Source organism: Myotis yumanensis, unplaced genomic scaffold, assembly GCF_028538775.1.
Source record: "Myotis yumanensis isolate MYYU_CA2020_CCGP unplaced genomic scaffold, mMyoYum1.0.hap1 SCAF_19, whole genome shotgun sequence".
Lineage (NCBI taxonomy): Eukaryota > Metazoa > Chordata > Mammalia > Chiroptera > Vespertilionidae > Myotis > Myotis yumanensis.
The window spans coordinates 12946546-12973321 of NW_027223770.1; the positions used below are offsets into that span (position 1 = coordinate 12946546).

Consider the following 26776-nt stretch of genomic DNA (forward strand, 5'->3'; position numbering starts at 1 on the left):
CTGCCATCTCACGCGCTTCCAGCATTGCCCCCCTTCCCACGGCTGGGGGAAGTTCCTGACTCTGGGCTGTTAGTTCCTGCGTTGGGGGATGTGGGCAGTTTGTGAGGAGGGCATTACACAGGAAGGCTTGGGGAACCTTGCAGAGCCTGGCCACCCTCCTCTCTGGAGCCAGTCACGCTCTCTGTGGGTCCCAGTTCTGTCATGCTCTAGCATCGTATATGCCGCTTCCTCCACCAGGACCGTTCCTCCCCAACTTTGTTGAACTTCAGAATCTTCAAGTGTGGGTTCAGAGGTCACTTCTTTCTGAACCTTTCCTTGGCCCTTCCTCTGGACCCCTGCAACCCCCAGTACCTCTCACGGTACCTATACCACCTATCAATCATCCCCTCACCACCCAAGGAAGTGAGGCCAGAGGGCAGGGGACAGGGGCTGCTCCTCTCTGTGTGCCCAGGGTCTGGCAGAAGGAGTCTGGAGAGGCCCAGGGCAGCTGGGGGTTGGGACTGAACCCATGATTGGGAGGTGAGAGGGGAGGCTGGACCCTGCCCCGAGTGGATCCTGTCCCTTTAATAGCTGCTGGCCAGGTCCTTCTTGGGCTCCTGCTTTATCTCCTGTTCAGCTGTGACTGCAGCTGCTCTGCTGACTCATGTGCCCCAGCAGCCAGCAGGAGCTGGGAGCATGGGCTCCCCAGGGCCCTTGGCAGACTGGGGGCTTCTGGATTACAAGACCGAGAAGTATGTGATGACCAGGAACTGGCGGGTGGGCGTCCTGCAGAGGCTGCTGCAGCTCGGGGCTCTGGTCTACGTGGTAGGGTAAGAGAGCGGCTCCTGGCCACGTTGGCTGAAGGACCATGACTGTCCTGCTGGGCTGAGGGTTGAGGGTTTGATTCTTCAGGGGCCAGGCTGGTGGTAGTGGAGGCCGGGGCAGGTTGGGACAGGGTAATGGGTAGGCAGAGGAAGGATTTCTGTCTGTATAGGGGCCAGTGGGTACAAGAATAAGCCGTGTGCCCACCTGCCTCTTTTCCTGAGCCTTGTCCCCCATGTTGGGCTCTGGCACAGAGTAGGATGGGCTCCACCATTTGCCCATGAGGCCCTGGGCAGGGCAGGATGTAGCCCCTGACACTTGTGAGAGCTAGAATACTAAGGCCCCCGATTGAATACTAAGATTCCCCTGACTCACCAGTTCTGGCCCGGTCAGGGGAATCTTTAAGGAGGAAGCTGGGTCTAGCTGGGGCAGGGGGAGGGTTTTGGCTGGTGAAAGAATTGGTAGGGGACATCTCCAAGCCCATGAGTGCCTAATAGGAGACACCATGTGGGCACTGGGTCTCCGATGCATGGCCTGTGCTTCTGGCCTGTGCAGGGTGTTGCGGGGGCGGGCGGGGGGCGTGCGATGGGGATGAGCATGGAGAAGAAGTAGGGGACTTGAGTGGTGTTCTGGGAGCCTACAGGGTGTGAGGGAGGAGGCTGAGAAAGTAGGGCCCAGCTTGGCCACTGCTCACAGTGTGCCAGGGACACACCATACTGCCCATTGCTCCTCCCCAGGTGGGCCCTCCTCGTCAAGAAAGGCTACCAGGAACAGGACCTGGACCCCCAGATTTCCGTTATCACCAAACTCAAAGGCGTTTCTGTGGTCCAGATCAAGGAGCTGGGGAGTCGGCTGTGGGATGTGGCTGACTTCGTGAAGCCGGCGCAGGTGGGTGCCTCAGTGCTGTCGCCAGGTGCTGACACCTGAGGCCACCATCACAGCACACGTGTGCAAGAGAGGCATGTGATGCCGGACGGGGTGATGACAGCTGGTGCTGTCACAGGGCTGGACTCGGGAAGGGCCTTTCAGAGGAGAGGCACCTGGACAGGGCTATGGGGATGTGTAAGAGGTTTCCAGGTGACTGAGAGGAGGGCTCAGGAAGCCAGGCCAGGGGCAGTACATTTACAAAGGCTGCATCTGGAAGAGTGGAATATCTGGGAACTTGACATTGAGCTTGAGCTTGAGGGTAGGGTGGGAAGGGCATGGAGGGCCAGGCCCTGGAATTTCCTGTATGCCTGCCTCCCTGACCTGGGGGGCTGCCATCAGGCCCTCCTCCGCTGCCCGTCCTACACTGCATTTCTGGCCGCTTCTCCTACCCAGATTGTCCACAGTCTGCTTCCACCTCTGTCCTGCTGATGCCCAAATTGTATCCCCAGTGACACCTGCCCCGAGCACAGTTGCCTCCTGGGTGCTCACCCACCACGTCCAAGAAAAATCATCTCCCTCTCCCCGGTGGCCTCTTTTCACCCACCAGTGCAAAAGCTGGACGCAGCTTGACCCCTTCCTGCCCCCACCCCAGCCTGTCCATCGCCGAACAGTTTTCACTGCTGCTCAGGCCACACCTGGATGAGGCTGCGGTCTTCGAGTGGGTCCCAGGTGCACACGCAGCAGTCAGGCTGAGCTTCCACAGGCGACATCATCAGAGCTTGCCAGCCCTCGCCTCCCACCCTGGGCAGTCTCCCTGTCCATGATGGTAGCCACCAAGTCCCTCCAGATCCTGACCGCTGTCATAGTCCTCTGCCCAGCCCTTGCCTCCCCTTCCTGGGTGTACATTCCCCCAAATTCACAGAGCGCTTATGCTCAGCACACGGGTGCCAGCCACTCTTCCTGTCCTTGGCCGCCATTTGCCCAGGCAGAGCTCACCACCTGCTACCCTGGCCCTTGGCCATGCGTGCAATGAGGGGCCTGCCTTCTGACCAGCTGGGCATGTGCCCGGCCCAACTCAGTTCTAGATGTTTAGTGCCTGGAAACAAGAGCTCCTAGAAAAGGGAATGAGCATGAACATGAGAAATACACTTGTCTCAAAGAGGCAGACATGGGCTCAGAAATGGCCAGAAACCCAGCTAGCCTCCCATCTCTCCTTCAATGTGCCTCCCTGGAGGCATTGCCCTGGGCACAGGGCTCCTTCCCTCACACACCAAGCTGCCAGCTTCTGTCCCCTCACATTGAGGGAGCCATGTCGCAAACCCTGACATTTGCCTTCTAGGGGGAGAATGTGTTCTTCTTGGTGACCAACTTCCTTGTGACGCCAGAACAAGTTCAGGGCAGGTGCCCAGAGGTAAGGTTGCCCCGGAGACTTCCAGCGGTTCCCAGTTCTTCTTCCAGCCCTGGGTCCCCAGCCATGTCCTCCCTTCTCCTTCCCAGGTGCCTGAGGGCTCAGTATGTATTACTGTATTCCAGGCACTGGGATAAAAATTTTCTGTGAATCATTTCACGTAGTTTTCACAAGCGCCCTGCCTGGTAGGAATTACTGCAATTCCTCCCAGCCTGTGGGTACAGGACTCTGGACTTCTGGGAAGTATGCTTCCAGAACCTTCCACCGTCATTCTCTGTGGGATATCCAGGCCCCTCCCCATCCTGATTCTGCCTCTGGGCACTTCCCTATTGTCAGTGGGACTCCAGGAGCTGGGCACCATGCTTAGGTGGGCTCTAACAGCAAGAACCAAGCTGGGAGATCACCTCCCTTTCTCTGTGCCCAGCCTCTAGTGGTGTGTCCCCAGGCAGTTTTCATTATTGTGGGCAAGCAGAGCATACTCTTGCTTATGAGTTCAGGCTCATGTCCTGACCAGAAATTGAATCTGCAATCCTTCTGTGCACATGATAATGCCCAACCAACTGAGCTACACCAGGCAGGGCTTATCTTAACCATTTTTTAAATTTTTATTTTTATTTTTATTGACTTTTTACAGAGAGGAAGGGAGAGGGATAGAGAGTTAGAAACATCCATGAGAGAGAAACATCGATCAGCTGCCTCCTGCACACCCCCTACTGGGGATGTGCCGGCAACCTAGGTACATGCCCTTGACCGGAATCAAACCCGGGACCCTTGAGTCTGCAGGCTGAAGCTCTATCCACTGAGCCAAACCAGTGAGGGCTATCTTAACCATTTTTAAGTATATGGTTCCCCAGCTATAATTTTGTTTGAACAGTTGGGACCCAGGACATAACTCGGGAAACCTACCTCCATGGTAACAACTTCCTTTAATTGAGTCCAACGTTGAATTGCTTGCTGGACTGTGTGCTCATCTGTCCCTGGGTCCCTGGGTGTCGGTCCCACCACAGTTGCCGAGGGTACCCCATGTCCCTGGCTGGCCCTGCTCTCAAAGAAGGGGAGTCACGTGCACAAAGGATGCGCTAATGCTTGCGAAGCACACACGATGTCCTTCCCTCTCTGATGCTCAGAAGACATCTATTTAATGTTCAGTTTATCGCCTGTTCTGATTTTTGCTGCAGCCATGGTTCTGTGTTTTCTGGAATCCGTGTGATTCCTCTTTGCCCATGTCCTGGCGTTTGGCCCTTCCTAAGAAACTGCCAGGGCACAGCATTCATTTGATCTGAAAACCCAGCTTCCTGAGACGAGCCAGAGTTCCTGCCAGCTCTTCTCGGGAGTCCTGGCCATCTGGTCCCTCCGAGCATATGTACTGTGCTCCTTCGGCAAACACCTGCCAAGCCTCCCCCTGGGCCAGGCCCTGTGCTGGTCTTGAAAAGCTCTGCCCCCTGTACTTCAAGAAACTCCTGCACAGACAGCCCCGCCAAAGTGGCTGTCCTGTGATGGGGACAGATGCCGCAGCTGGGGGACCGGGGGAGGCACTTCTGCCTGAGGCCTCAGGAAGGGTTTCCCGTGGGACTGGAGGCTCAGGTGGGATCTTAAAGATGTCCGGGCAGAGGGCTGTGCGGGCAAGGACCTGAGCTGTGTGAGGTGAGGCAGCTCCAGAGTCATTTGCTGCTGAGTGGGTCTGGGACCTAGACTTGGACTGGGGTGGGAAGGGGTGGCCCGAGATCTCAGGGGCCCTGTGAACTAAGGAGGTGAATTCAATCACAGGAGCGGCAGGCAGCCAGGGAGGGCTCTGGGAGGGGTGCTCCATCTTCTCTACATGGCATGGACCACTCCAGTTGCTGGGTGGAGGTGGATGAGGTCAGAGGCAAGACCCGGTGGTGGTCACCATGGGGTCCAATTGGAGGACATGGTGGCCCAGCCAGGGTGGAGGAGAGGGGCAGACTCAGGACACAGGTAGGGACAACAGGGCAGAAAAAGTGGCCCCACACTGTCCTCTGCCCACTTAGCACAGTCCCACCCCCCAAAAGTCCCATCATCTCATTTGGCTTCTCAGAATCCCCAAGCCCTTCCTTGACACTGTTCCTCCTGCTGCCCCTGAGCTGGGTGCCCTGGACAGTGGTGTCCATCATCTGCCCCAGCAGAACGTGTCTGTGCAAGTGCCTGATGCTCAAGGGTACCTTCCTCTCCAGGGTTTGGGACCCCAAGAAAGCTCACCACTTTCCCCTCCTGGCTGATCCCAACTCTGTGGCGGTGTGCCTGCATTAATGTCCCTGTTTTTGTTTTGTTTTTAAAATATATTTTTATTGATTTCAGAGAGGAAAGGAGAGGAAGAGAGAGATAGAAACATCAATGATGAGAGGGAATTATTGATTGGCTGCCTCCTGCACATTGGACTCAGCCTGCAACCCAGGCATGTGCCCTTGACTGGAATCGAACCTGGGACCCTTCGGTCTGCAGGCTGACACTCTATCCACTCAGCCAAACCAGCTAGGCTAATGTCCCTGTTTTACTGAAGAACAGGCAGGCAAGAGGCTAGCCTGTGAAGTCCTACTTCCCTACCCAGGCCCCTGTCCTTTGTCTGCCACACCCAGTGACTCCAGCATGAACTTACCCTTCCCAGGGTCCCTCCACCTTCCCTGTTGTGTGATCTGAATTGGGATCAAAGGAGTTGGGCCTTGATAAACCACTTCTGTGCCCACCAGGGACAGAATTACCAAGAGGAAAGGAGTCTTGCCTTGCTTTGGAATACAGCACCTGCACCCCTCTGGTTGGGGGCTGCTCACCCTCCCTGCTCTGACCACTTCATTTTATTTGCACCCTCCAGCTTTTCCATGTGCCCCCAAACTCAGAGAACCCTGGGGGACTAAGACGGGTGGGACAGGTCCCTGTGGCCTGCAGGGCTGGATCACCCACTGGGCCCTTGACAACTCTGCTCTCACCCACCTCAGCACCCCTCCATCCCGCTGGCTAGCTGCTGGGCCCACGAAGACTGTCCTGAAGGGGAGACAGGGACACACAGCCATGGTAACCATGGGCCCAGTCTTCCAGTGCCTCTACTGAGAATGGGGCTGGGGGTTGGGGGGCAGGTTGTGCCCCTGGGTGGCTCCTGGGTACAGGCCTGGTGGTGCCTCTGTGTCTCCGTTTTGTCAATAGCCCCTTGTCCACCCATCCCCCACCTCAGGTCTAGAGTCTGTCTTGTGTTTTCAAGGCATAAAAACAGGCCAGTGTGTGGTGTTCAATGAGACCCACAGGACCTGTGAGATCCACGGTTGGTGCCCAGTGGAGAGCGACACTGTGCCCATGTAAGTCTCCCCCAAATCCCAAGGCAGGGTGCCAGGACCGGCAGAACCTGCCCCTCACCTCCCCCACCCCACAGGGAGCCCCTACTGGTCCAGGCCGAGAACTTTACACTGTTCATCAAAAACACTGTCACTTTCAGCAAGTTCAACTTCTCCAAGTAAGTATGGGTGAGTCCTGAGGGGCCCAGACTCTCCGTATCTCCATCCTGGCCTAACCTTCCCTCCCCCACCCGCTCAGATCCAATGCCTTGGAGACCTGGGACAACACCTATTTCAAGCGCTGCCGATATGACCCCCGCTCCAGCCCCCACTGTCCGGTGTTCCGCATTGGGGACCTTGTGGCCGCAGCTGGAGGGGTCTTTGAGGAACTGGCCTTGCTGGTGGGTCTGTGGTGGGCAGGGTTCTGGGAGGACTCAGGGAGAGGGTCCCAGCCCATGTGACAGTGGAACATTGATGTGCTGTGTGCAGGGCGGTGCTATAAGCATCCATGTCCTCTGGGATTGCAACCTGGACACTGGGGGCTCTGACTGCCAACCCCACTACTCCTTCCAGCTGCAGCAGAGGAGCTACAATTTCAGGTGCCACTGCCCCCGCCCCCAGTGCCCCATGCTGCTCCTCAGCCAGGTGCACCTTCACCTGTCCTCCTGTGGAGGTCAGGACAGACCCCACCCCTGCCCAGCCCTCTGGATGCTCCCCTCTGTGTAAGAGGGCGGTCCCAGGAGCAGGAGGGGGTATTCTCAGCTCCAGGTCCCCCAGAACAGGCCCTGTCCAGCTGCCCTCCTGAGCTCTTCCCCCTTCACCCCATCTGTTCCCACACCTGGGTTATAACTGGGACCCCTCACCTTCAGCCCCTCCTCCACCCCACCCTGCCTCAGCATCTCCCCTCCACAGCACAGGGGGCTTCCTTTTTTACTTTTTCCTTAAGGTTTTATTTAAAAATTTTCTTAAATCTATAGAAAAAGTTCAAAGATTAATATCATGAACACGTATATACTCTTCATCTGAGTTCACCAGAGTTTTTTATTTGTTTGTTGTTTTACCATTTGCCACATTTGCTTCTCCCTTCCTCTCTAGAATGAGCCAGATATACTAGTAATTAGAGAGATTTCAGATGCAACCTTTGAAAAGTAAGTGGCAGACATCTAGACACTCACTCACCCCTCTCAACACTGTGCTGAGAATGAGGACATTCCCTATGGGACGTTCCACGTTGTCACACTCAAAAACTTTAACATTGGCAGGCTCTGGCCAGTGTGCTCAATGGTTAGAGCATTGCGTTTCCCCCCTACCCCCCCTCACCCCCCCACACACACTGAAGGGTTGTGGATCTCATTCCCAGTCAAGGGCACATACCTGGCTTCACTGACCTCCACCAGCCCTTTGCAACTCTATGGGGCTGGCTCCCTGCCCACACCCTCCTCCCCTCATCTCTGTGCTCTCACTGGCCCTACTGTCTCTGCCTAGAACTCCTTCCTGAACCCAAAAACCCAGCCTGAAAGTCTCGCCTGCAGGAAGCCTTCCCCGCTTCCTAGGGGAGAGTGAGTTCCACCCTCTGGATGCTCACAACCCTGACCTGACCCCACTCATCCCCACCCCCCACCCCCCCACCCCCCACTGCCAGTGTCTGTTTAGAGATTCTTCTGTCTCATCCCTGTGCCCTCAGAGGGCAGGGAGCTTCTGAGAGGCAGGTTCTGGTTTGCTTTTCCCCTGTGTTCTCAGCAGCGGCACAGCTGAGTCCCAGGATTTGGAGTCAATGGATGAGCAAGATGGAGGCTTGGGAGGGCCAGCCAGCTGGGAGCGGGCAGAGCAGGCCACCAGACTTTCTCTTGCCCGCAGGACAGCCACTCACTGGTGGGAAGGCTCAGGCGTGGAGGCCCGGAGCCTGCTTAAACTCTATGGGATTCGCTTCGACGTCATCGTTACTGGGCAGGTAGGAGGGGCCAGGTAGGATGGGCAGAGCTGGGGTGGAAGGAGGTGACAATCATGGTCTGAGACTCAGCCCAGGTGTCTCTCAGGCAGGGAAGTTTGGGCTCATCCCCATGACCATCACTTTGGGCACCGGAGTAGCTTGGCTGGGCGTGGTGAGTGTGGCCAATGTGGGCTCCCTCTGGCTGCAGAATGCGCGTGCCCAGACCCGCCTGCATGCACACTGAGCCCCCTTTGCCTGCTGTTGAGTCTGGGAGTGAGGGTTGGGGAGGGTGGCAGGAGGGCAGGCTGGGACCGGGACACGGGTCTACCCTGACTCTCCCAGATCACCTTCTTCTGTGACCTGCTGCTGCTATACGTGGATGGAGAAGCCCATTTCTACTGGACAACCAAGTATGAGGAGGTGAGCGGTGGGCCTGCTCCGCCACCAGGTGCTGCTGCACTTGGAGGCTGTTGGCCAGAGCCCTGACCTAATGTCTTCATCTGCAGGCAAAGGCCCCGAAGGTGACCCCCAGCCCTGAGCAAACAGAGCCGGCCTCTTCACCCCCGACCCAGGCTGCCCACGTGGCTTAGAGGCGGCCCAGCTCCTGCCCCAATGGCCACTGCTTCTGAGAGCCAGACGCTGATGCCAGGGTGGCCCTGCCCGGGCTCTGGCCCCCACTCGCTGGCCCATTCTTGAAGCCTGTAACCATTTCCTGTAGCTGCAAAGGGTGGGTCCCACCTGGGGGACCGCATGGATGAAGCCCCTGCAGAACCAGGGTGGGGCGTGTGGGGAGAATTCTACTGTCAACTCCCAGGCAGACTGTCCTTCCCCTGACTCCAGCTTTGGAGCAGTGCTGCCTGGGGAGTGACAGAAGCCAGTCTTGCATAGAGATCTGCAGTGGAACAGGAGCCGTGGAGAAGGGGAGAGCCCTGGGCACCACATGGCAGGGCACTGGTCCGGTGGGGCTCTTGCTCTGTCTGTGTCTAGAGAACTTTCTCCCAGGCTCTGTCCCCAGTGCTCCCAGCAGTGGCCCGCTCACCAGCTGCCAGCACTGACCCTCTCACAGACTGTAGCCAACTCCAGCCCAGCCTGGCTTCTAGCCCTCCTCCCCTTGCCAGCACCCCCGTCCCAGGTAGAGCCCCCACCCTCTCAGCGGTGCTGCACTGGGCGCTGCAGTGGCCCTGGGCAATCTCTCCTGTGCAATGGAACCACCCTCATACATTGGCGAGTGAGCGCATTGCTTTGGGGAATGTTCTGTGAATTGGAAAAACTCATGATGGCTGTTCTGAGCCTGTAGCTATAGTCAGTGTTCAGAAAGGAGGCAAGCCGACTCCTGGGGACAACCCACTGGGGCACCTCAGATGCCAGTGGCAGCCCCTCCTAGCCTAGGAGGACCCATTAGGCCTGGAGGACCCTGGGAACCCCAACAGCAGCCTCCCATTCCTGGATAATCAGTAGCTGCTCCCATGTCCTGAGCAGCTACTCCATGCCAGTCCCTGTGTCCCATCCCATGGCTTTCCCAACCTCCCCTCAGGCTTATTTATTCCTGGGGCTGAGGCGTCTTTGTCCTTCTGCTCTTTCCACTTAATTGAAAGTGAAAAAGTTGGTGTGACAATGTGTTAACTTGTTCACAGAAAAATGATGACAATCCATCCAAACAAAGCAAAACCAAAACAGATGTCCTCTTCCCCCAGAACTTCATACATGTCCTCAGGTTTATATGTGGTTTGTGGAATAGAATTTAGGGGCACCTGCAGCCTGTCTGGCTCCATGGGATGCTGATAGGATGATAGGATAGTGGACTCCCAGACAAGATGGTGCCACCTGGAATACCGTGCCTTGGCCAGCCCCTTGGTCCCTTCTGATATTTGCCTGATATCTTGAGGAACTTCTTAAATGGAGAATCCCACTTTCTGCAGGAATGACAATTCCCTTAACCTGCTCCCATGTGGCCTAAACATAAAATGTTCCTTGTTCTGAAATGCCTTCACAAAAATCTAGAAAAAATGCATTTCAAGCCAAGAGACTTGGGCAGTTTTGTGACAAGAGCTCCCCTAAAGCCTAACCAGTGATCACCTGAGAGCCAGTGTGCACTCTTTTGGAGCACTGACTTTTTATGTAGCAGGAGAAGGGTTCTCACTCACAGGCAGCTACGGTGGACATACGAGGCCTAGCATGGATGGCACAGGGAAATGTAAACTTCCAGGGATATGGAGGGGCCAGTGCTGAGACCCTACTGAACAAGGCAGTTACACAGAGCGAACCCATGAAGATGTGATGACGCTAAAGCACATTGGAGAGGAAGAAGTAAACTATCTCTAGTCACAGATGACATGATCTTATGTGTAGAAAATACTAAGGAATTCATACCAAAAATATTGAAACCAACAAGTTCAGCAAAGGTGCAGGCTACAAGATAAATAGACAAAAATCAGAGGATCTAATGTCTAACATAATGACTATAACACTGGGTTGTATAGTTTAAATTTGCTAAAGAGTGGAACTTAAATGTTCTCATGAAAAATTTTTAAGTAGATAAATGTGTGCGTGTTAATTAGCTAGATGGGAAGAATCCTTTCAAAATGTGTACGTATATCAAATCATGAGGTACACTTTAAATATCTTGCAGGTTTTCCAGTTATACCTCAATAAAGCTGAAAAAATACAAAAATTGATTGTATTTCTCTACACTAGCAAAGAACTATGGAGAATGAAATTAAAATGATTCTGTTTACATAGCATCAAAAAGAATAAATTTATAAAGATACTTAGAATAATATGTCAATGATATCTCAATAAAGCTGAGAAAAAATAAATTTAACAAAACAAATGCAAGATTTGTACTCTGAGAACTACTTAACTTCGTTGAAAAAAAAAATTTAAAAAGACCTAAATAAGTCGAAATGTTGGCAGTGAAAAGGCACCAGATTGAACCTTGGTTCAGCAACATCAGAACTTGAGTTCTGGCTAAGAAAGAATTCAGAGTCAAGACTCAAACTATAGATAAAGTTTACTTAGAAAGTCACAGAGGTAGAAGTGAGCGTAGAAGAAACAAATTACAGAGGCAAAAGAAGGGCTCTTGGTGCATAGAAGATGAGAGAGAGAGGAAAGAGCGAGAGAGAGAGAGAGAGAGAGAGAGAGAAGGGTTGGGGGAAGGTTCGGGCACGCCCTATAGAGATAGCCTCATTGGGTCCTCCATCTTGAGGGAATTTATCTGGAGGTCTCGGGAAGATCCCAATAGAATATGCATCAGCTTTCCAGCTGTGTCCTTTCAGGGTGGTGGTCTCTACTGACTGGCCAGGGCCACAGCAGGGGTCATTAGTCCATGCAGCTGGCCCCATGTCAGTCCTCATTGCTCTCTTTCCCTCTGCCTTTGTCTCCTACAGCTTCTGTCCTCTGGACACCCCTACCCCCAGCCCCACCCCTAGCCTGCTATTCTCCCCAGGCCAAATCCACCCCAAATGCTACCATTCAAAGCCCACCAGGATGTCACCCCATATGACCTCTCCGCGTTATCCCCATCACTCCTCTTCACATCTGGCTTCCCAGCACTTCCTTCGTGCTGTTCTCAGTGCTGGCCATGGCAGTCCTGTCTGTCCCCAACTGCTCTAGTCCTGGCAGCAGGTGCATTTCTCCCTCCTGCCCCATTTCCTGTCAACCTCTGCCCAAGGCTGACCCTGCTGCCTTGCACTCCCTGTCAGGCCTCCCTGGAAAGAGTCCCATATTTGGTTTTCCAAACACCACCCCCTGGAAGCCCCAGCTTGCTGCCTAGCCCTCTAACCCCCAGACCACACTCTCTGAAATCCGCCAGAGGAAGGGCTGCGTGGGTAGCTGAAGAGTCGTCACACAGAATCCATAGTGTGTGTGAAGGCGTGTTTGCTTAAATCCAGACCATGCGAACTGCCACTGAGAACATCACACAATGCCTCTATTGACCTAGCAATCTGTGTGTGTGCTTTTAAATATTACATCCGTGTTTTTTTTAAAAAAATACGTTTTTTAAAAATTGATTTGAGAGAGGAAGGGAGAGAGGAAAACATCGATGAAATGGAACCCTCCATCAGCTGCCTCATTCACACCAGCTGGGCATGTATTCTGAACCAGGAGTCGAACCAGTGACCTCTTGGTGCACGGGACAGAGCTCAACCCACTGAGCCACACTGGCCAGGGCGGTTTTGTTTTTGTTTTCATTTACTTTAGCTCGCTCTTATATTCTCTGTATTGAACTCCGCTTTGGTCCTGCCTTCTCTAGGAAAGTTCTAGCTCATTCAGGTTGTGCTTAGACGAGCCAAGAGAAGGGGCTCTTTTCTCTGTGGGGTAAACACAGACTCATCCATGGACCAGCAGCAGGCAGGCAGGGAACTTGGAGCCAGAGGTGATCGGAGGGCTTCAGTCCCCCTTCCAGGAACCTTGGACATTCTGTGTGTGAATGTGTGGGTAATCCCTGGGCCTCCTGCAATGACCACCTGTGGGGTTCCCTCCCCCATTCTCCTCCTGCTGCCATATCCCCCCCACCCCCCTGCCCAGCCAATCTTCTCAATCTGGGTGCAATCACATCAGCCCCACCCAGAACCTCCAGGGTCACCCTTTACACCGCAGTCTACGTGCCCAGCCGAACCTCCCTGCCCTCCGACCTCCTTGTTCCCCCGCCTGCCCCGCGCACCCCATCCATCCCCCTTTGCTGCTTGGGAAACTGGAGATACTTTCCCCAAGACCCCGCCCAGATATCCCAATGCTCCTGGAAGGTGGACTTAACCCCTCCCTCCTCCCTCGAGCTTCCCAGCCCCTTCCTTCCGGAGTTTATCCCTGGTCCACATCTTGCAGGAGTCCCATCACACAGGCTGGTCCCCTGACACCCTCTGGACTTTAAAACTCATGCCCTGGCCAGGTCGCTCAGTTGGTGAGACCATGGTCCTGATGAGTCAGGGTCGCAGGTTCGATTCCCAGTCAGGGCACATACACTTATCAACGAATGCATAAAAAAGTGGAACAACACATGGACATTTCTCGCTCACTAAAATCAGTCAATAAAAAATAAAGATACATTTTACCAGCCTCGGGTGCTAACATCAGCACCAGTAACAGGATGCTAACTGGATAGCCCTTGCAGGGATTGGCTCTAGTTTATGTCTGCAAAGGCCTGTCACAGTCGGCAGCCCTCATGACTTCTGACACCCTGTGGAAAGGCTACGTTTTACCCATAAACACACAGAGCTCAGGAGGAGTGAGCCGCCGCCGTGGAGGGGCCTCCACCCAAAGCAGGGGCTCCTCCTCCGCCCGCTGCCGCCTCCTGGCCGCGTGGAGTCACCACTTCCCGCCCAAAGTGACGACCAATCAAAAAAGAGTTTCGGTCTCAAGAAAATAGCCAATCGCCATTGGAGTCCCCGTCTAAGGCCCAGCCCCCAGGGCAGTCAGAGCCAATGGCAATTGTGCGGATGGCATGCCAATCAGGAGTCGGCGCAGCGTGGAGGGCGGGCAGTTGGGCGCGTGGCGTTGGACGGAGTGGACCGAGTGGAGGTGGGAGCACGGCTGAGGCCAGGCAGTGAGCGCCATGGTACGACGGGCCGTGTGGTGGGGGGGAGGGGGGGAGGTGGGGGTGGCTTGGGTGGCAGCAGGGCAGGAGGGTGGCAGTCCTGACCCCGCTGGGACCGGGCCGCTACCCAGGGTAGTGGTGTCCGGAGCATGTTGGTCAAGGTCGGGCGCCGGACACGCTCCAGGTACAGTCACACCCGCCTCCCCCCGCCCCCAGCAAGTGGGAGGTCGTGGGGCGCTCTTTAAAACTGCTGGAGTTGCCCTGACCCAGTGGTTCTCAACCTTCCTAATGCCGCGACCCTTTAATACAGTTCCTCATGTTGTGGTGACCCCCAATTTCATTGTTACAAATTGAACATAATTAAAGCATAGTGATTGCCAAAACCGGTTTGGATCAGTGGATGGAGCGTCGGCCTGCGGACTGGGGGGTCCCAGGTTCGATTCCGCTCAAGGGCATGTACCTTGGTTGCGGGCACATCCCTGGTGGCAGATGTGCGGGAGGCAGCTGGTCGATGTTTCTCATCGATGTTTCTGACTCTATATCTCTCCCTTCCTCTCTGTAAAAAATCAATAAAATATATTTAAAAAAATAAAATATAAAGCATAGTGATTAATCACAAAAACAATATGTAATTATATACGTGTTTTCCGATAGGCTTAGGCGACCCCTGTGAAAGGGTCGTTCGACACCCTACCCCCCCCACCCCCCCACCCCGGATTTGGCTCACTGGATGCAGGGATGGGCAAATTTTTTGACTCGAGGGCCACAATGGGTTCTTAAACTGGACCGGAGGGCCGGAACAAAAGCATGGATGGAGTGTTTGTGTGAACTAATATAAATTCAAAGTAGCCGAAGCCGGTTTGGCTCAGTGGATAGAGCGTCGGCCTGCGGACTCAAGGGTCCCGGGTTCGATTCCGGTCAGGGGCGTGTGCCTGGGTTGTGGGCACATCCCCAGTGGGGGATGTGCAGGAGGCGGCTGATCGATGTTTCTCTCTCATCGATGTTTCTGGCTCTCTATCTCTCTTCCTTCCTCTCTGTAAAAAATCAATAAAATATATTTTAAAAAAATAAATAAATTCAAAGTAAACATCATTACATAAAAGGGTACGGTCTTTTTTTTTTTTTTTTTTTTTTAGTTTTATTCATTTCAAACGGGCCGGATCCGGCCTGCGGGCCATAGTTTGCCCACGGCTGGAGAGTGTCGGCCTGTGGACTGAAAGGTCCCGGGTTCGATTCTGGTTAAGGGCATGTACCATCCCCAATAGGGGGTGTGCAGGAGGCAGCTGATCGATGTTTCTCTCCCATCAATGTTTCTAACTCTCTATCCCTTTCCCTTCCTCTCTGTAAAAAATCAATAAAATATATTTTTTAAAAACAAACAAACCTGCTGTAGTAAGTCATGCCTGGGGGCCATGGAACCAATTACTTCGGGAGACATGGTGTGATCACGCTTACCAGCGGCGACTCTTGGGTTTAAATATGTAGACTGTAGTTGTAGATACGTAATAACTTTTTAATCTTTATTGTTGAAAGTATTACATTGACCCCTTCTAGCCCTCCCCCCCCTTCACCACCCTATTGTTAGATATGTGATATTTATGTCGGCGAAATTGCTGCATATGGCCTATTCGCTAAAATTTGTTAAAAATGTCAGTGAATTCATAACAAAAACCCCTGTTGATTGAGTTATAAGCAAATCTTGGTTAAAAGCATTTTAAAATGAACAATGTGTTAATTTTCACATGACAAACGGACCTGAAATTTTGTCCGTTATTCCCGACGTTCCTTTAAATTGAGGTCCACAGAATTGAGGGTTTACGGTAAAAACTTTCTGTGGTAGTGTGGTGCCAGCCTGTCCCTATAGTTTGGACATAGTTTCAGACAATAATGTGGTAAAGCATAGATACTAGTAAGTTTTATTTCTTGCACCAATTCAATGCCAGAGGGAGCATTTTGTGCCAAATAGGGTCAACGGAACCAGCAACAAATTTACAAAATTAAACTGAGTGCTCCGTTTCACACCCTCTCCATATGAAATACCGTCTCTTTTCATGAATACCAGAAAGCTCCTTAATCTGACCACTGCTCCAACATGCCATAGCTAAAGCCACATTGCCATGACAATCCCCTGTGTTCCTTTATGTCTCAATATTGATTTCTTATTCCTACTCATCCTCCAGCCACCTTTTACTTCCTCCTGACAGTCCCTATTATGGTGTTCATTGCCTTACCCGGCCAGTTTCTCCTTGATGTTTCCATTTGATCCACATCCCTGTACATGGGGCATCATCATGGACAGCTTCGATGTTCTGTCTCTGACCCTGTTGGAAGGAAGGAGGAGGGTGTCTGGTGGGACAGTGTTCATAAAGTCTGCAGTAGGGTATAGTGATGTCCTAGGCCTTCACATTCACTCACCACTCACTCACTTCCAGGACTGCAAGCTTCATTCAGAACAAGTGTCCTATACAGGTGTACCATTTCTTATATTTTATACTGTATTTTACTGTACTTTTTTGTATTTAGATACACAAATACTTAGCATTGTGTTATAATTACCTACAGTATTCAATACAGTAACATGCTGTACAGGTTTGTAGCCTAGGAGCAGTAGGCTGTGCCATATAATTAGGTGTGTAGCAGGCTCTACCGTCTAGGTTTGTGTAAGTGCACGCTATGATGATCAAACAATGACGAGACATTGCCTAATGGTGCATTCCTCAGAATGCATTCCTGTCATTAAGGGATATATGACTCCTAATTTATGGATCAGGTTTTATTTGCATGCCATATAGTGACAATGGCCGTGAAGATGACGGGGCAGGGGTCTCACATGTATGTTCTGTTTCCCAGCGCGAGTGCATTTCTATCCACGTGGGACAGGCCGGTGTCCAGATCGGCAATGCCTGCTGGGAATTATACTGCCTGGAACATGGCATTCAGCCTGACGGGCAAATGCCGAGTGACAAAACCATTGGCGGTGGGGACGACTCGTTCAACACGTTCTTCAGCGAGACTGGGGCTGGCAAGCATGTGCCCAGAGCAGTGTTTGTGGACCTGGAGCCCACCGTGGTTGGTAGGTACTCGGGCAAGCAGGGCGGCTGAGAGCGCCTAGTTAATCCCCAAGGGTTCTCCTTGGAATTCCTCTGCAGAAAGGATGGATGGACACACAGGTAAGCCGTGACCATGTTAGGCGAGAAACTGAAAGGTTAGTGCTTGAAATGTGGGGCTTGGGCTCCTGATTTAGAAAAACCTAACACAGAAAAGGCTTTGCCAGGAGTAAGCTGGGCTTATAACAGATTCATTCGTTTGTGACTGCCTCAGCCCAGGCAGCTGTAGATCCTGCCTGCAGGGCACTCGGCACTCATTCTTCCTTAATGCTGTGCACTCTCTCAGCTGGTGCACAAGAGTCTTAACCTGCGTCTCAGGCATAGAAAGGTAAGTAGAGAACATTCATTGGGTCCCTCCAGATGAGAAGCCTGAGGAGAGCTGCAAAGGCAGACCTGTCAGTGGTCACCCAGAGATGACAGATGTCACCCTAAAGTCTGAGACCAGGCCACACAGGTGCCCTGATAGGACTGCCTGGCAAAAAGCACACTGACCTAGTGACTGTCCAGTATGAAACATTTTTAAAATTATACCATTTGGTGTGAAAGAAATATGCACATGTAGTCTTGTGTGCAGGGGTGAGCGCTCTGTTCTCTTCTTTGGGAACCGGTCAAGCTGGTATTTGTGCTGTGAGTTGAGTTTACCTCCCTAGAGCCATGGATTGCAGATGTGCTCTGTGTATTACGTAGGGCCTCCCTGTGATACACTGATGCTGTTGACCTACCAGGAACAGCACGTGTTTGGTAGAATTGAACGGTCCCCACATCTGTCCATGCTGGTGAGTTAACAATCATCCTTAAAGGCCATGGCACATGTGTCCTCTTTGTAGATGAAGTGCGCACAGGGACTTACAGGCAGCTCTTCCACCCTGAGCAACTGATCACCGGGAAGGAAGACGCAGCCAATAATTACGCCAGAGGCCATTACACCATCGGCAAGGAGATTGTTGACCTGGTCCTGGACCGGATCCGCAAGTTGGTAAGAAGGTGCTGGGAAGCCTTCCAGGGTCGTTTTGGCAAAACCCAAGGCAGAATCATGAACCCGTGGTCCTCCTTCCTGGTGTGGCTGCAGTGCCTCCATCCATACATCTGTGTCTGCTTTGCCTCCCCTTCCGTGGAATGCATGTGACCTGGGGTGACTGGGATCCATTTAACCTTGTGGAGTCAGAGAAGTGACCTAGGCTTGTGGGAGGTTGGCGGTGTGGCTTCGAAAGGCATTGCTCACGGTCTCTGCTTTCTCTCAGGCGGATCTGTGCACGGGGCTGCAGGGCTTCCTCATCTTCCACAGCTTCGGGGGCGGCACCGGCTCTGGGTTTGCATCTCTGCTTATGGAACGGCTCTCGGTTGACTACGGCAAGAAGTCCAAGCTAGAGTTTGCCATTTACCCAGCCCCCCAGGTGTCCACGGCCGTGGTGGAGCCCTACAACTCCATCCTGACCACCCACACGACCCTGGAGCATTCCGACTGTGCCTTCATGGTGGACAACGAAGCCATCTATGACATATGTCGGCGCAACCTGGACATTGAGCGGCCCACGTACACCAACCTCAATCGTCTGATTGGGCAGATCGTGTCCTCCATCACGGCCTCCCTGCGCTTTGATGGGGCCCTGAACGTGGACTTGACGGAATTCCAGACCAACCTGGTCCCGTACCCCCGCATCCACTTCCCCCTGGCCACCTACGCCCCAGTCATCTCAGCTGAGAAGGCCTACCATGAGCAGCTGTCCGTGGCTGAGATCACCAACGCCTGCTTTGAGCCTGCCAACCAGATGGTCAAGTGTGACCCTCGCCATGGCAAGTACATGGCCTGCTGCATGTTGTACCGGGGGGACGTGGTCCCGAAAGATGTCAACGCGGCCATTGCCACCATCAAGACCAAGCGCACCATCCAGTTTGTGGATTGGTGCCCAACGGGATTTAAGGTAGGACTGGGTGGTAACGAGTGGGTTTACCTTTTAGCATGCAGCAGACCCTGCGATGGGAGGCTGCCCTTGTGGAGAATACCCCGTTCCATGGCAGCTGGGCTCTTGGTCATCAGCTAGTGTACCAGAGTGATCATTTATCCAGTGGTGTCTTTTGAACTTCCCTCCTGAGTCATCACACTGTTTATCTGTGGTGCAAGAATATTTTTTAATAGAACCTGAAATTTCCGAAGGATCTCTGTTCCCCTGTTCAGGTGGTGGAATTAGTTTGGGGAATGTTTATTAGCCTGAGAAATAAGATTTTATTTTCTTATAATAAGAAGTCTCTGGGCATTTTGGTAATTCATGTTAAAATTTGAAATTGGGGTATTACTATTGGTGTCATTAAATCCCACTTGATTCCATAGGTATGTAGAAATTAAACCCAATTTAAATGTCCTATGAAGTGTTTGATTTAGTGAAAAATGATTATGAATATCTTTGTTGGGAAAAAAAAAGGCAACATGCTTTTATTTCTCAGTAAGCCTAGAAATTCTGGCCTGAGTTTGCCTCAAGCCCCCAGTTTGTACCAGCCTTTCATTTGCTACAGAGACAAAACCTTGCTGTCGTGTTTCAGCTTTGTTCTGTCCTTGATTACTGAACCCTGTCTGCTCTTTCCCTCCAGGATCTGTGTTTCCCTTGTTTCTCATGCTGCCTCCTCTGGCTCAGACCCTCAGCTGCTTCTAGAGGGCCTGCTGTGCTGGGTTCTTCTTTTGCGGAAGGTCGGGGGGAGGATTTTAGAGTGAGAGAAACATCGATGTGAGAAACACCGATGTGAGATTGGTTGCCTCCCCCACATTCTCCAACCAGGGTTCGAACCTGCAACCCGGATATGTGCCCTGACTGGGAATCGAACCCACCACCTTTTGGTGTATGGGATGACGTTCCAACCAACTGAGCCACCCAGCCAGAGCCTGTGCTGTGTTCTTAACTAGGACTTCCTACACTGGGTTCTCTTCCTCTAGTTCAGGGATCAGCGTGGTTGGTGGACAAGTGCCTGACTATGTAAAGTTTAACCTGAACACAGCCACACTCATTCAGTGGCCTATTGTTGTGGCTGCTTTTGTGCTACAAAGACATGATTGAGTGGCTGTGACAGTGCATGGCCCACCCAGCATAAAATACATACTGTCTCACCCTTTATAGACAAAGTTTGCTGACCCTTACTCTAGCTGACCCTGTTTGTCTTCTGCTGCCAACACCTCTGGCCCTCTCTCCCCTGAAGCCTGGAATGCCTCGCCTTGGTCCGAGCCCTGGAATGTTACCCCTCCCTCCTACTTAGCACACACACAGACCACCTGCTGTTGTAGTCCAAGCAGTGGTTCTAGGTCCTCTGGCAGTGTACCTGTCACTCTGCTATACACACACAGATTATTTGGTGGAAAGCAGGACTATGATCTTCCCTTGCAGTACCATCACGGTTGTGTACTAGGTGAGAAAGGCTTCCCCCATGGAGATCAGTTCTCCTCTTGAAGCCTATGGAGAAAGTAACCTATGAAGAATCCAGGACGGTGTCCTTCCTCAGAAGGAAGACAGTTGAATCACCAGGGTGCCTATCACATGGCATAGTTGCTGGGCAGCCCCTCAGGCAGCTGGGACCGAGCCAGCGAAGCGGCTCTGGACACTTGTCTTTCCTTGTCTGGAAGCCATCACCTTGCCTGGCACAAAGAAGGGCTGAGACTGCAGATTGAACTAAGCCTTCTGTCAGGTCGCCAGAGGGTGCCTACCTGCCTTCCGTTTCTGGGAAAGTAGCCACCATTTCTGGGTTTGACGGAAGCTTCACACAGCGCTTTATTCCCCTTCTCTGGCAGGTGGGCATCAACTACCAGCCCCCCACCGTCGTCCCTGGAGGAGACCTGGCCAAGGTGCAGCGGGCTGTGTGCATGCTGAGCAACACCACCGCCATCGCCGAGGCCTGGGCCCGCCTGGACCATAAGTTCGATCTCATGTATGCAAAGCGAGCCTTTGTGCACTGGTATGTGGGGGAGGGCATGGAGGAAGGGGAGTTCTCCGAGGCCCGGGAGGACCTGGCAGCTCTGGAGAAAGATTATGAAGAGGTGGGCGTGGATTCCGTGGAAGCTGAGGCTGAAGAAGGGGAAGAATACTGAATGGGAGCGTGCGGCTGGCGGGTCTACCTCTCTTCTGTTCTCTCTTGTCACCCCTCAGCTCTACTGGTTTCAAGTTGTTGGTTATTAAAGTTTCTGTGTCAAACCTGTCTGTCCACAGGAGTGGTTAGCCTGCCCGGCCTGGTCTGGGCTACACGGTGCTGTGCTTTGGCGTGGGTGCAGCACTACCCACACCTGTAAGGAGCTACTGCTTACATGATATAACTTTGGGGAAACAGTCAATATTTCCAATCCAAGATTTCGAAGCGTTAACATTTACTCAAGTCTAGGAAAATTGAGTTAGATTTTTCCATTAAATTTGCCATTTTTCAGGCCTGTCCACTGATGGGACATGGGGACTAAAGTACAAAAGCTTGGAACTGGAGTTTTAAATACATTTTTACTGGTTTCAGAGAGGCAGGGAGAGGGAGAGATAGAAACATCAGTAATGAGAGAGAATCATTGATCGGCTTGCCTTCTGCATGCCCCCCATTGGGGACGAAGCCCACAACCCGGGCATGTGCCCTAACTGGGAATTGAACTAGGATCTTCTGGTTCATAGGTCGATGCTCAACCACTGAGCAACACCAGCCGGCCAGAACTGGAGTTTTAAAATCTGAAGCCCATGGAAGGGGGGGAGGGTGTCCACAGAATCCCTAAAACTCTGGGTCACATGTGTAAGGCCAGGGCATTTTGGGGGTAAGAGGTTTTATTGAATTCTTCAATGGCATGCATGACCCACAGAAGGTTAGCTCTAAAAATTCATTCCTGTCCTGTCTGTGGTAACCTGACAGTGTTCCCCCCTCTGTACTTTAAACCCCTGCTCCCGTTGCACCTGAGCACCCCAAGAATGGTTTCAAGCAAAACATGTTGAAATGAGGTCCATGAGGGTGAAGTCACTTGGTTAGTTCAGCTGTAGCACAACCAGGATGAGCAACAGAACTAATTCTAAATATTTGTGCTTTAATATATTGAAAATGTGATAGAAAACATCTTGAATAGACCATGAATTTTAAAAAAAAGGTTTATTATCAACTTGGGGGATTCATGCATAACCTCTGCTAGGAGGCTGGTGGAGCCCATAGCAGGTGGTCTGCTTGGTTCAGGTACTGCTCCGAGTGGGGCTCTTCCCAGGCCCTGCCCCCTTGGGCAGCCTGGTAGCACTGGGCTGTCGGGGCATCCTCTGGCTGGATCCTTCCCGGCAGCTTCGTTCTGCCAGAGTGGGGCCTCCACCAAGAGCAGTGCTGCTTTTGTTTCTCCCTGAGCAGACACAGAAGACAATCATTAGGAACCAGGACAAACTCCACAATCACAGTGCATCTCTGTGTTTCTTTATTTTTTAAATTTTTTTAAATTTATTGATTTCAGAGAGGGAGAGACAGATAGAAACATCAATGATCAAAGAGAATCATTGATCGGCTGCCTCCTTCACACCCTCTACTGGGGACCGAGCCTGCAACCTGGGCGTGTGCCCTTGGCCGGAATCGAACCTGGGACCCTTTAGTCCGCAGGCCAATGCTCTATCCATGAGCCATACCAGCAAGGGCCATCTCTGTGTTTCTTGAGCAACATTTACATCTAGTATGTTTCTAGCACAGTACTTTCAGCCGGGGACCCTGTCTCAGCCCAGGGTTCTGAAGCTCCAAGACTGCCTACAGATGGCACATCCAAGAGGAGTCCTTGGCGGAGTGCAGGAGGCCCTGGAGGGTGTCCTAGAATGAAGGGGTGGGGTGGGAGTGTCGATGGTCAGTTTAGGGGCAGGGAGCTCAGCTTCTTGACTCCTGCCCTAGGAAGCTTTTGTGGTGAGCTGCCACTGCCAGCAGCACAGGAGGGCTCACTATCAGTAGAGCTGCTCCCTCATTGTCCCCCCAAGGCACTCTCCTCTTCTCTGGATTATCCATGTTTCAGCCCATCAGACAACACTGGAAGCACAGGCGTCATCAACAGATGAAGTCAGGCTTTTGAACTTGGATCTTGGAAGCTCTTTCTCCTGTTTTCCTCCCTCCCTCAGTATCCTGCAAACATCCAGTGGTCAAGCTTCTTGCTCTCAGGTTCACTCAGGTTGGGTCCTGCAGAGGCTTGACTGCTCAAGACTTGCCCTGACCAGTAGGTAGTCACACTCGGATAGAGACACTGGTCTGTTCCTTGATTTGTAATTTGCTTACTTTATTCTCTTCTCTCTCTCTCTCTTGCTCTCTCTCGTGTGTGTGTGTGTGTGTGTGTGTGTAGACGACAGGCATACCTGTAACCACACCTGGACTAGAGTTTTATTTTAAACTAGAGGCCTGTTGCATGAAGAGATTTGTGCTATAGGCCTTCCCTTCCCTTGGCTGCTGGCACCGGTTTGCCTCTGGCACCTGGGACCCAGGCCTTCGCTCTGGCCGGAGCTGGCCCCAGGGCCGTCAGGCTTTGCTCCCACTTGGAGCCTACGTATGCAAATTAACCACCATCTTTGTTGGGTTAATTTACATACTCTCCTGATTGGCTGGTTAATGTAGTGAAGGTACAGTCAATTTACCTGTTTGTCTATTAGGTAAATGCTTGACTTCCCTGAGCTCCGAATGTTGACAGCATCAGCAAGACTAAGAGGACCCTCCAGGGGACAAAATGTACTGGTGGACCAGGCGCACTCACCAGCTCAGTCCCTCTTCTGGGCCAGCTTCAGCCAAGGTCTGCCCTGTGGGCCTTGACCAGCATTCCTGTCACCTGCTTGACCCCTACTCTCCTTCAGGGTTCAGGGTCAAATAGCCTGCCTTAGGGAAATTATGAATTGTTGGAGAAAAGATGTAACAAAGTTTCTTAGGGGCCTGTTAAATCATTTCTGTTTTTAGAGGCACCTGCCTTTGAAACTGCAGATCCTGGCTTCTATAGAACATCAGACTCGCTTTCCATGCTCTCCAAGACTGACAACTAAGTTCTTCCCAGGATTCCTTCAGGGCTATGACAGCCCTTCTTAAGGAACTTGGACAGTCAGGTTTCCTCTGCCTCGCCTCGCTGGTCTTCACACTCAAGTGCTCGTGTGCATTTGATTCAACAGAGACGTAATAACAGGTTACCCAGGGCCAAGGGGGAGCAGACAGGAGCATGTTGTGGGGTGAAGCTGAGTCAACTCAGCCTGCCTTTAAATCTGACAAGGCCAGGGACTCACAAAAAACATACAAAGAGAACTGTCATCCACATTTTCTTTGGTACAAATGCCAATATTCTGGTCAGCGTGCAAGTATTCCTATGAGCCCTGCCACCCCACAGCGTCTCCCAACATGCTAGTGCCCAGCTCGGACGCCATAGCACCTCCCAGGCCAGGCCAAGCAGAATTAGGTCTTCTGTAGCATCTTCCCTGCCCCTCAGCCTCTTCTCCTCTGGGGCAGGGGCACCTCTGTAGAGCACAAGTCTCACCCAGCAGAGTTAGTCTCTGGAGGGTTAGGGGTGCCGCAGGTTGTCTCTTAATAAACTATGAAATTGTGTCTCCAGTTTCTAAGCTGCATGGCAGAGATGGCCAGCAGGACCCTGCCCTTGCAGCTAGAAGCTGTTCTGGCTTTCTTGGGCCACAGCAGTTTCCATGGAAACAAGAGAGCACAACAACCCCCAGAGATGAACCAATAAATGCAACCTGCAAAAGGAGAGAACAGGCAGCAAGAGAACCGGAGAGAACCGGGGGGCCCTGGAGAGAGAGGCGAGTGCGTGGCAGCTGGGCTGTGGTGCAGAACCGGAGAGGCCGCAGGCCGCAGGGCTGAGGAAAAGGAGGCCCTTGCAGGGGGGCTACAGTTCTTGGCAAAGAGAAAGGAGGCCTCTGCAGGTCAGAGAGAGACACAAAGAGAGCAGATGGAGCATGGGTCAGTGAGGAAGCCCAGCGCCTCTCAGGAAAGGGGGCTGAGTGCCTAGGGCCCTGGCACTCCCACCCAAAGGGGCCAGCCTGCCCTCCACTCCAGTGTCAGCTGCTTCTCAGGATGCCTGTAAATGCCTGAGTGTTATGGCCAAGGAGCCAGCCCAGGAGGTTCTGCTGCATGACAGAGGGTTTCTGGCAGTCATCAGGGGCAGAAGTGACACAGGAGCTCTGCCTTGACATTCTCATCACCAGCACCTGTTCCTAATCCTTGAGCGTGAGGAGGCCCCTCAAGCCTGAGCCCAGTGCTCTGCCACTCGAGCCTCTGCACCCTGAGTGCCCAGGGCAGCCAGGACTGCCACACTGACTCCTGGGCAGGATCTGGAGCTGGGTGAGGTGGGTTCAGGGGAGGGGGTTGTAGGAAAGCCTCTCTGCTTGCCCACTCCCCGAGCACTTCCCTGGAGAGTGTACACACCATGAGAACAGGAACCAAAGGAGTCTTGTCTCTGTATTTGTGGTATGGAGGCATGAGGTATGAGGTGAGAAGAGGCTGGGTCAGGTGAGGCCTAGCCTGCTTGGGCCACGTTAGGGCACCCATTCTGCCTCCATCTGATCCAGACCTGCTCTCTCAAGGCTAGCATTGAAGCCAAAGCTGGGGACTGCACCAAATGGGAGAGCCCTCGGATGGGTCCAGTGGGCCATGGGAGAAGACCTACAGAAAGGCCAGACCACTGAGGGTTTAGCCCGCTGTGCCTGGCACTGCCCACCTCCTGGCCCCTGCCACCCCGCTGCCTGGGTCACGGGGGCAGAGAGCACCCCAGCTGACCTCGGGTCTCAGGCACGCTCGATGTAGGCAGGGACACTGCAGCAGGATCCTGGGACTCGCTCGCCAGCCTCTGCCCGGCACACATGGATTTGAGCATCTGGAAGACTGCGAGGGGCGCGACGTTCAGCTTCAGCAGGTCCACCAGGATCCTGGTGAGAACAGATGCGGTGCGCAGTGAGCCCTACTGGTCCCCCGGCCCGTCTGCTCGGGCGAGACCGGGGCGGGCATGGCTACCAGACTGGCACTAGGTCCAGGAGGGCCGCCTTTGTCAAGGTCCCGACTCTACTCTGGGCCCCCAGAGGGTCGCGACAATGACGGGAGGCTCCAATATACAGATCAGTGGCCTGGCGGGGGCTAAGAGCCGGGTTGTCTGGGGGTCGGACCAGCACGCAGCCTCCACCCGCGCCCGCTCACTTGAACACGTCGGGATCCATGGCGCCGCCCGCCGCCTGCGCCAGCTCGTACAGCTCCATCTCCTCGGCACTCAGCACTTTCTTCCGCCGCAGCACGAGCTTCTGTAGCGCTGCCTCCAGCCCCGGGGATGGCCCCGGCCCGGGCCCGGGTCCAGCGCCCGGCGTCGCCATCTGCGGGGCCTGCGGGAAGGTGCGCGCCCCACTCGGTCCCGCCCCGCCGGGCGCTCCCACGGCGCCCTCTACCGGCCCCGCCGGCTGTTCCTCTCTCCGCAGCGTCACCGTCTGGCCTCCGGACAGCCCTACACTGGAGGGCAGGGATCAGCCCGTCTTCCCTCCTTCATTCGATCCACATTTACGTGCCGGGCGGTGTGTTAGGCGTGGTGGAGACCGTGGCAGGCCAAAGAGACCCGCTCCTTGGCGATCAGGACTTCCCTGCTAGGTTGCATGTGTCGTTCTCGCTTAAGTAGCAACATCCAGCGCAGTGCCTGACATACAGTGGGCGCTCAATAAATGCCTGCGGGACGAAGGGCCGTCAGTGCACAGTGTATAACTGCTCCTGGCCCCTATGCTCCATTGGGGGCGCGCCCCGAGGGCCCTACTTAACAGCGTCTCCTTACGCGCACGCGCCCTCCTCGTCTCGCTTACAGTGCGTGAGCTCAGGCCTCCCCTGCGCACGCACTCACACCCGTGAAACCCCTAAACCCCGCCAGCCTTCGCTTTG

At 53.3% G+C, this 26776-nt stretch overlaps 3 protein-coding genes across 4 annotated transcripts; 2 read left to right on the forward strand and 1 right to left on the reverse strand.

Annotated features, from left to right (window-relative positions):
• Window positions 1-675: 675 nt before the first annotated feature.
• P2RX6 (purinergic receptor P2X 6) lies at window positions 676-11217 on the forward strand. The gene is given in 13 exon segments (XM_070399753.1): window positions 676-809; window positions 1539-1689; window positions 3008-3079; window positions 6028-6103; window positions 6288-6381; window positions 6456-6536; window positions 6617-6758; window positions 6847-6956; window positions 8215-8308; window positions 8394-8459; window positions 8630-8707; window positions 8794-8841; window positions 8843-11217. Coding segments are annotated over 13 exon segments (1287 nt in total). The 3' UTR covers window positions 8984-11217.
• Window positions 11218-16734: 5517 nt separating this feature from the next.
• On the forward strand, window positions 16735-21045 carry LOC138997568 (tubulin alpha-3 chain). The gene is made up of 4 exons (XM_070399221.1): window positions 16735-16893; window positions 17755-17903; window positions 18169-18849; window positions 20700-21045. The coding sequence occupies exons 1-4, from the start codon at window positions 16773-16775 to the stop codon at window positions 20994-20996; spliced, it is 1248 nt and encodes a 415-aa protein (XP_070255322.1). The 5' UTR covers window positions 16735-16772; the 3' UTR covers window positions 20997-21045.
• Window positions 21046-21999: 954 nt separating this feature from the next.
• Window positions 22000-26755, reverse strand: LOC138997539 (mitotic-spindle organizing protein 2B). Of its 2 annotated transcripts, XM_070399156.1 has the most exons (4): window positions 26057-26755; window positions 25643-25791; window positions 24604-24783; window positions 22006-22253 (listed from the first exon to the last, which is right to left on the reverse strand). In XM_070399156.1, exons 1-4 carry the CDS (start codon window positions 26224-26226, stop codon window positions 22096-22098), a joined length of 657 nt encoding a protein of 218 aa, XP_070255257.1. In that variant the 5' UTR covers window positions 26227-26755; the 3' UTR covers window positions 22006-22095. The 2 variants fall into 2 exon arrangements, with proteins under 2 accessions (XP_070255256.1, XP_070255257.1); XM_070399155.1 differs by lacking the exon at window positions 24604-24783 and having other exon boundaries at window positions 22000-22253; window positions 26057-26750.
• Window positions 26756-26776: the final 21 nt, after the last annotated feature.